General features: G+C 36.3%; 1 protein-coding gene across 1 annotated transcript; it reads left to right on the forward strand.

Moving 5' to 3' along the window:
* Positions 1–679: 679 nt before the first annotated feature.
* LOC137641132 (uncharacterized) lies at positions 680–3,261 on the forward strand. Its single transcript, XM_068373575.1, has 4 exons — positions 680–1,865; positions 1,970–2,238; positions 2,458–2,953; positions 3,095–3,261. The coding sequence occupies exons 1-4, from the start codon at positions 680–682 to the stop codon at positions 3,259–3,261; spliced, it is 2,118 nt and encodes a 705-aa protein (XP_068229676.1).
* The last annotated feature ends 5,182 nt before the right edge of the window (positions 3,262–8,443 follow it).

The following is an 8,443-nucleotide window of genomic DNA, read 5'->3' on the forward strand; positions in this document are numbered from 1 at the left end:
AACTCAGATTTCAAAATACCAAATGAGCCTAGGCTAGGTTGTAGTACTATAGATGAGGCATCCCATGAGGTAGTAGGTGAACCTAGGCTAATAGTAGATCCCAAAAAATGCCGTCACTTGCAATACACAACCTGATGTTAATAGACCAAGGCTACACGCTCATGAACCCCTGACAGATTTTCATGAACAACCTAACATTATCAATAATGATAACGTACAGTCCAGTCAAGTTTATCAATGGGATATTTTAAAAGGTTTTGCTGATCTTCAAAATCAAAACTTAGAGAAACTAGCTAACTTGTTTGCTGCAAGGCAACGTAAAGACAATTTACCCGCTAAAGAACCAGAGGTATTTTCTGGAGATTTGCTGAAGTACCCTCAATGGAAAGCATCATTTATTACATTAATTGAATATAAAACAGATGATGCTGCTGAAAGATTGTACTACTTAGGTAAATATACGGATGGTCAAGCTAAAACTGCCATTGATAATCTTATTTCTTTTGGGACCCAATAGGCTTACGACAAAGCTTGGAAGATACTTCATGATAGGTTTGGAAATAAATTTATTGTTGCTGATGCCTTTAGAAGCAAGCTTGAAGGTTGGCCTAAGATTACAATTAATGATGGTCCAGGTTTGAGGAAATTTTCTGATTTCTTAGAACACTGTAAAACTGCCATGGGAATCATAAAGCACTTAGCAATTCTTAACGATCCTAAGGAAAACAAACTTATGTTACAGAAGTTGCCTGCCCAAATTGCAGAGAGATGGAATTGTATAGTAACTAAAAGAATCACAATTGATGAAGAGGAATATCCATCTTTTGAAGAGTTTACAAGGTTCATAAGTGATGAAGCCAATAAGGCATGTAATCCAACTTCATCTTACAGTGCACTTAATAGGAGAGATACAGTATTTACACCTAAAGAAAAACAACCACAAAGTAAGGTTGCAAGGCGTACATCATTTGCTACTAAACTTAATGAAGTTAATAATATTACAAATGCTGCATCTGATGAAAATAAATCTAAAAATGAAAAACAAACCGAGAGTAAAATGAATGTAGGATTTACATGCTATTACTGTAGACAAAACCATGATATGGAAAAATGCCCAGAGTTCTTAAAACTTGATCTTGCTCAAAGAAACCAATATTTGACAGATAAAAAGATGTGTAGGGGTTGTTTCAAGATTGGTCATTATTCAAGGTATTGTAAAAGACCAAGGAAATGTATTAAATGCAAGAGATGGCACCCAACAATTCTCCACGATGAAAACTTGAATAAAAAACCAAGTTTTGGTGATACCCAACAAGAACAGGCTGTAGCTGTAGCTAATAGAATTAATGTTAACAGATATTTTTCAGCTGATGTTCACTCAATGATTGTACCTGTTTGGTTAAGCCATAGGAATACAAATAATAAGGTCATTGTATATGCAGTATTGGATGATCAGTCAGATGCTTGTTTTATCAAAGAAAGTGTCCTAAGGTATATGAATGTCAATGGCCAAGATTCTGTCATCAAGATAGCGACTATACTGGGTGAAGAGGCTATAACAAGTACTAAAGTATTTGGTTTATCAGTGAAGGGCATAAATGAAAATAGTACTGTAAATTTACCATGTGTCTACTCTAGAAAAACTATTCCTGCAAGAAGAGCACAAATCCCTAAAAAATGTTCAGCTTTAAGATGGCCTCATCTTAAGAAAATTGCTGGAAGGCTAGTAGAGTATAATCCTGACATTGAGATAGGTCTATTGATAGGTATAAACTGTATAAAAGCTGTCAAACCTTTAGAAATCATTCCTAGGTCTGGAAATGAGCCCTATGGTCAGAGAACAGCTCTTGGATGGGGAATTATTGGTAATGTAAATGTCAATGAGAATTAGAAAGTGATTTTGTTGTTAATAGAACTGTAGTTGAAGAAATTGAAATAAATTCCATGATATCAAATAACATTTTTACAGTACCAACCAAAGTAAAAGAAGTGTATGAGCCTCATCATGTCAGAGAGATGTTTGAATCTGATTTCATAAGTAATGTTAGTGACGATGAGGTAGCTTTGTCAGTAGAAGAAAGACAGTTTATTGAAATTGTTAGTAATGGTATTAAGATTATTGATGGTAAACAGTTTAAAATTCCATTGCCACTCAAAGGAGGTGGTATTCAGTTTCCAGATAATAAGTTAGTAGTCCAGAAAAGACTATCCAACTTAAAACAAAAGCTTCAGAAGAATGTAAGCATGAAAAATGATTACATAAATTTCATGAAGAATATGATTGATAAGGGTTATGCTGAAAGGGTTCCTTTGAATGAAACATGCCTAACTAATGGAAAGGTTTGGTTTGTGCCACATCATGGGGTTTACCATCCCAGAAAGACTGACAAAATCAGAGTAGTATTCGATTGCTCTTTTATGTATAAAAATGTAAGTTTGAATGATTGTTTACTTCAGGGACCAGACTTGTCAAATAGTCTAGCTGGTATTTTGTGTAGATTTAGAAATCATTCTGTTGCATTTACTTGTGATATAGAAGCAATGTATCACCAAGTTTTAGTAAATGAAGAACACAGGAATCTTTTACGATTTCTGTGGTTTGATAACCATGATTTAGATGGCGACATTGTTCAATATAGGATGACTGTTCATCTATTTGGTGCTAGAAGCTCTCCATCAGTAGCAAACTATGCTTTGAAAGCTGCTGCTGATAGATTTAAGGATAAAGAAGACTTTTATGTGGATGATGGCTTAAAGTCTGTAGCTACAGTGGAGGAAGCCATAAACTTAGCCAAAGACAGTCAGATGATATGTAAAAGGGGTGGTTTCCATTTGCACAAATTTGTTGCCAATAATGCTGAAGTTTTAAAGGCTATGTGTCCTGATGAAGTTGCTCAATCAGTTAAGAATCTTGATTTAACGAAAGATAAATTGCCAGTGGAACGAACATTAGGTATGGATTGGTGTACTGAAACAGATACATTTAATTTTAATGTCAAACCCAGTCAAAGGCCTAGTACTAGAAGGAATGTTTTATCCATAGTTAGCTCTATTTTTGATCCTCTGGGCATGATATCCCCATTCATTCTTACAGGTAAGAAAGTTTTGCAAACCCTATGTAAACAAGACCTTGGCTGGGATGATCCTATTCCTGAAACTGTAATTACTGAATGGGAAAACTGGTTAAGTCAATTACCCAAATTGAAAGATATTAAAGTTGAGAGATGTTATAAACCAGCCAACATGAATGTCAGACTATGAATTGCATCATTTTTCTGATGCTAGTGAGAAGGGTTATGGTCAATGCTCATACTTAAGAATGACAGATACAAATGGACAAGTACATACTAGGTTAGTTATGGCTAAATCAAGAGTGTCTCCCTTGAAAACTTTACAATACCTAGGTTAGAACTCACTGCTGCATTAGCATCAGTGAAAGAGAGTTATTTCTTAAAAAAGGAGTTGAAGGTCAATATTAGAAAAGAAGTATTTTGGGTAGATAGTACAATTGTTCTTGGATACATAGCTAATCAATGTAAACAGTTTAAGGTTTTCGTTGCAAACAGAGTTGCGCATATCAGAAATCACACCTTACCTGAACAATGGAGATATGTTTCCTCAAGTGATAATCCTGCTGATTTATGTTCAAGAGGCATGTCTGTTCATAATCTGACTAGTAACTATATGTGGCGGCATGGACCTGAATTCTTAAAACATGATAATGCTGACAATGAAACTTTATGTTCATTTGAAGTTGCAGATGAAGATCCAGAATTAAAGAAAGTGTCACTGGCAATTAACACTGATGATAATAATTATGCTACCATACTTACCAGACTTAATTACTTCTCAGATTGGACACGTGCCAGAAGGTAATTAGCTTTATGTAATAGGTTTATTGATAAATTGAAACAGAAATCATTTTATACTGAGTATGTTCATGTGTCTGTAGAAGAGCTACTCAAGGCAGAAATTAACATTATAAAATTATTCCAAAGAGAAGCTTTTCAATATGAATATCAGTTGTTAAGTATAAGCAATAACAAATTTGATAAATGTTTAAGGAAATCTAGCAATTTGTACAAGCTTGATCCATTTATTGGTAGTGATGGCTTAATAAGAGTGGGTGGTAGATTACACAGAAGTAATTTTGATGTCCATGTAAAATATCCTGTGATTTTACCAAAGAATAGTCATATTACTGAATTGATAATCTGTCACTATCATAATAAAGTACACCATCAAGGTAGAAATTTAACTTTAAATGAAATTAGATCTAGTGGTTACTGGATTATAAGTGGATCATCCTTAGTAGCGAAACATATATCAAAATGTGTAACTTGTAGAAAAATTAGACATGATACTCTTACACAGAAGATGGCCGATTTACCAAAGGATAGGGTAGAAATGTCTTCTCCATTCACTTACAGTGCAGTTGATTATTTTGGTCCATTTATAATTAAGGAAGGTAGAAAAGAGCTCAAAAGGTATGGTGTATTATTTACATGTATGTCAACTAGGGCAATACACATTGAAACTGCCCATTCTCTCAGTACAGACTCCTTCTTAAATGCTTATAGGAGATTTGTTTGTAGAAGAGGCCATTGCGCACAACTGCGTTCAGATCAAGGTAGCAACTTTATTGGTGCAAGAGAAGAGTTTGCAAAGTGCCTCTGAGAAATGAAGGTTGAAAATATTAAAAATGAATTATTAAAGGACCAATGTGATTTTATAACATTTAAAATGAACCCACCTCATGCAAGTCATATGGGTGGTGTTTGGGAGAGACAAATAAGATCTGTTAGAAATATTTTGAATGTATTGCTATCTAACAATAGTAAAATTTTAGACGATGAATCTTTGAGAACATTCATGACTGAAGCAGAAAATAATGTAAACGGGCGACCATTATCCACAGATAACTTGAATGATCCTTTAAATGTTGAACCTTTGACACCTAATCATTTTCTGACATTGAAGTCTAAGGTAGTCTTGCCTCCTCCAGGTAATTTTGTAAAAGAGGACATGTTTTCAAAGAAAAAATGGAGGCGTGTACAATGTCTTCTTAATCAGTTGTGGAAAAGGTGGCAAAGAGAATACTTACAATCGTTACAAATACGCCAAAAGTGGTTAAAGCCTCAAAGGAATGTAGAAATTGATGATATAGTTTTAATCAAAGACTATAATCTACCTCGCAACAAGTGGATGTTAGGCCGGGTATTAGAAACAAACGCAGATGAAGCTGGCCATGTTAGAAAAATTAAATTGTTAGTAGCAGATGCTTTTCTTGATGAAAATGGTAAACGCCAAAAGACAGCTACAATTCTAGAAAGGCCTATTCATTCAGTTGTAATGTTATTAGAAAGTACAACAGGGAAGTCCCCATCAGGGAGCATTTAAGTCATTATGTACTGTATATTTTTATTTAGTATGGAATGGACTAACCTGTATATTAAGATTTATTGTTTGTAAAGAATCTCATATTCATTCCCCAATAGTATAGTTATTGTTTAAATTGTTATCACAATTTAGGGGAGCCATTGTTGCTGTCATTAGAACACCCAGTTATATCTGAGTCTTGAAACAATACTAAAATACATTCCACCAAGGTGGACGAGGTACTTCCCACTCTACTGGGTAGATGTAAACAATCACAACAACTGCTGCCTCAGATTCAAGCACATGAAATGTGACTTACTTGTCATGGATTTCTTCATGTTGTATATCTAATGGATTAAGTCCCCAAAATTGTGGTAAGATACGTTAATTTGCTTATAGTATGTATTTTTGTACCGTTTTGATATATTTTTATATTATGTTTTTATTTGTACCTTTGATATAGCCAATGGCATCCTACCAGTTTTGAAGGCATTAGCCTAAAAGTGTTTTCTTTTGTTTTCAGTTATACTCAATTAATGGCTCATGGTTTATATAATAAACTACATAAAGGACCATGGAATGTTATTAACCCAATTTGAGAATCAACACTGAACGGGGCTAAAATCAATAAATAAATACAGAGCCACGTACTGTTCACAAGAACACTCAGTATGAAGTAGAAATTTATTTCTGTTTGAACATGATATTGTGTGCATTTTCTTCCATATGTATATAAATTTACATACATAAACATATATATATATATATATATAATGGATTTTGAGCGAAGCGAAAAATCTATTTTTGGGTGAGATGGCCATGTCGTCCTGATGGAAGTTCCTATAGGGTAGCTTCCTAGGGTATATTACAACTACGGCAATATTCCCAGAGAATTTACCTTAAGGTACCAGAATTCTAACTCCTGGAGCGAGTATCCCTCGTGAAAGGGATATCGCGACATATCAGAGGACGTATTCTAAACACGCCACATGGCAATCTACATCCTGGACAGAGATTTCGTCTCGTAGGAGGTGATTGGCGAGATACGAATTCGGGAAAGAAAAAGGGGAGCCGCTCCCAAGGCTTCCCTATCCTCCGATTCGTATGCGTGCCTGGCGCCAATCCTGGCGCCATCTGTATTTCTTGTAGCGTACACGAGGTGCTACAGATACTGTATGTAGGGAGGGGTCCTACAGCCCTTTCTTAGAAAGGCAAGGGCGGGTCCATCAGGACGACATGGCCATCTCACCCAAAAATAAATTTTTCGCTTCGCTCAAAATCCGTTTTTTGGGCTCAAGCCATGTCGTCCTGATGGAAGTGTACCAGAGCATTACTGTATCTGTGGATTCTCAGAACGTGCCGTACTCCCCAGAGGTAATTTTTTCCCGGTCGACTAGACCTAGAGACCTAAGATGTTACCGTTATACATCTTTTCAACTAACTATAAACTATGTTAGAGCTTCCTGCCCCCTACAGGGAAGAGTCCTACTAGACTCTGGAAAAGTCTCGAAGAGTACATATACCTATGTATGAATACCAGGCAAGCTAATATAGTGGTCTCGCCCTATATTAAGTAAAGCATAGTTTGTATAGAACCACTGCGTCAATATATATTGACCAGTAATCCGCACAATACTTGTATTGGACAAAGGTTTATATCCGCATAGGAAGAAACTAATAAAACCGCCCTCGTCCCTTTATGGGACGGAGTCCTCCCATTAGGGGATTTACATAAACCAATGCAACATAGCTTGCATAACAGAACAATTCTATCAGAATTATCCCAGATAAGATACATAGAATTAAATGCTCAATTATACCAATAAATTGACACAGGTGAAAGAGACGCAAGGTTCTCAAGAACAAGTTTATTGACAGACAATAAACAGACAGGTTAACAACAAATATATATATATATATATATATATATATATATATATATATATATATATATATATATATATATAAAAGAGGATAACCCAAAACTTTAAGCATAAGTATGATAGTAAACAGAACTTGTTTATCTGAAAGAAAAACCATTAAACGCCACTTAATAAGATACCGAGGTATCAAGTCATAAAAGTCTGTATTACAAATCAATCACATTAGCGTTAGAAACGCTCGGCACACATGTCTGTACTTATGCTAGGTTCACCTTTGAAAGAAGGAACAGTCTATGTAGGCACTTGGTGCCCTCCTTTAGTTTGTAGTACAGTATGTACCTACACACTCACCCTGGACTTAATCGTCCCAATTAAGACCACTGTTCCTCGCAGAGTTAAACAGTAGGGTTAACTACACGACCCACTGCTACCACAGATCTCTTAAGTTCCTCTACTTGCTTCGCATAGTGGCGAAAGAACACCCTGGAAGACTTCCAGCCCGTGTATGAACGGAGATGTTCAAAATCCATACAATTAAAGAAATTTAGGGATGAGGAAACTTTCCTCGGATCGTGACCTGCGGGTGTACTGTCAGGATCCGCTCTGCGAATAAAATATGTGATTTTCGCTCTGAGTTGATTCAGAGATAAATTTGAGCCTGATGTTTCTCCCCTGAATAGTTGACCACCCTTGAAGTCTGAAGTTCTACGAAGATAGACCTTTAGGCATTCTACTGGACATAGAGATGCATCTTCTTTCAGAGGGCAGATTCTCCAGGGACCCCACCTGTTGGTGGGTAACTCATTCTTGGCGAGAAACGTAGGATCCGGAAACAGGTTCAGATCCCCCCCATCCAGGAACTGAACACGACCTGCCTCTCTCGAGAGGGCTACAATCTCACTAACCCTGGCCCCGGACGCGAGTGCAAATAGGAAAATAACTTTTTGCGTCAAATCCTTTAACGCACATTCTTCATTGCTCAACAGGGAGGCGAAATGAAGAACTTTGTCTAAAGACCATGAGATGGGCTTTGGAGGTGCTGAAGGTCTGAGCCTAGCGCATGCTTTCGGAACTTTATTAAAGATCTCGTTACCTAGGTCGATCTGGAAGGCAAATAAAATGGGTCTCATCAAAGCAGATTTACACACTGAAATCGTGTTAGCTGCCAACCCTTGGCCATG

The sequence above is a fragment of the Palaemon carinicauda genome, chromosome 5 (genome assembly GCF_036898095.1).
Source record: "Palaemon carinicauda isolate YSFRI2023 chromosome 5, ASM3689809v2, whole genome shotgun sequence".
In the NCBI taxonomy this organism is placed as follows: Eukaryota; Metazoa; Arthropoda; class Malacostraca; order Decapoda; family Palaemonidae; genus Palaemon; species Palaemon carinicauda.

What these genes read in the sequence shown, in the direction of transcription:
- LOC137641132 (XM_068373575.1), top strand. Translation starts at nt 680, where the DNA reads ATGGGAATCATAAAGCACTTAGCAATTCTTAACGATCCTAAGGAAAAC. An exon ending in TCTTGGATGGGGAATTATTG is followed by an intron (nt 1,866 to 1,969) that starts GTAATGTAAATG and finishes ACATTTTTACAG; the next exon opens with TACCAACCAAAGTAAAAGAA. An exon ending in AACAAAAGCTTCAGAAGAAT is followed by an intron (nt 2,239 to 2,457) that starts GTAAGCATGAAA and finishes TGTTTACTTCAG; the next exon opens with GGACCAGACTTGTCAAATAG.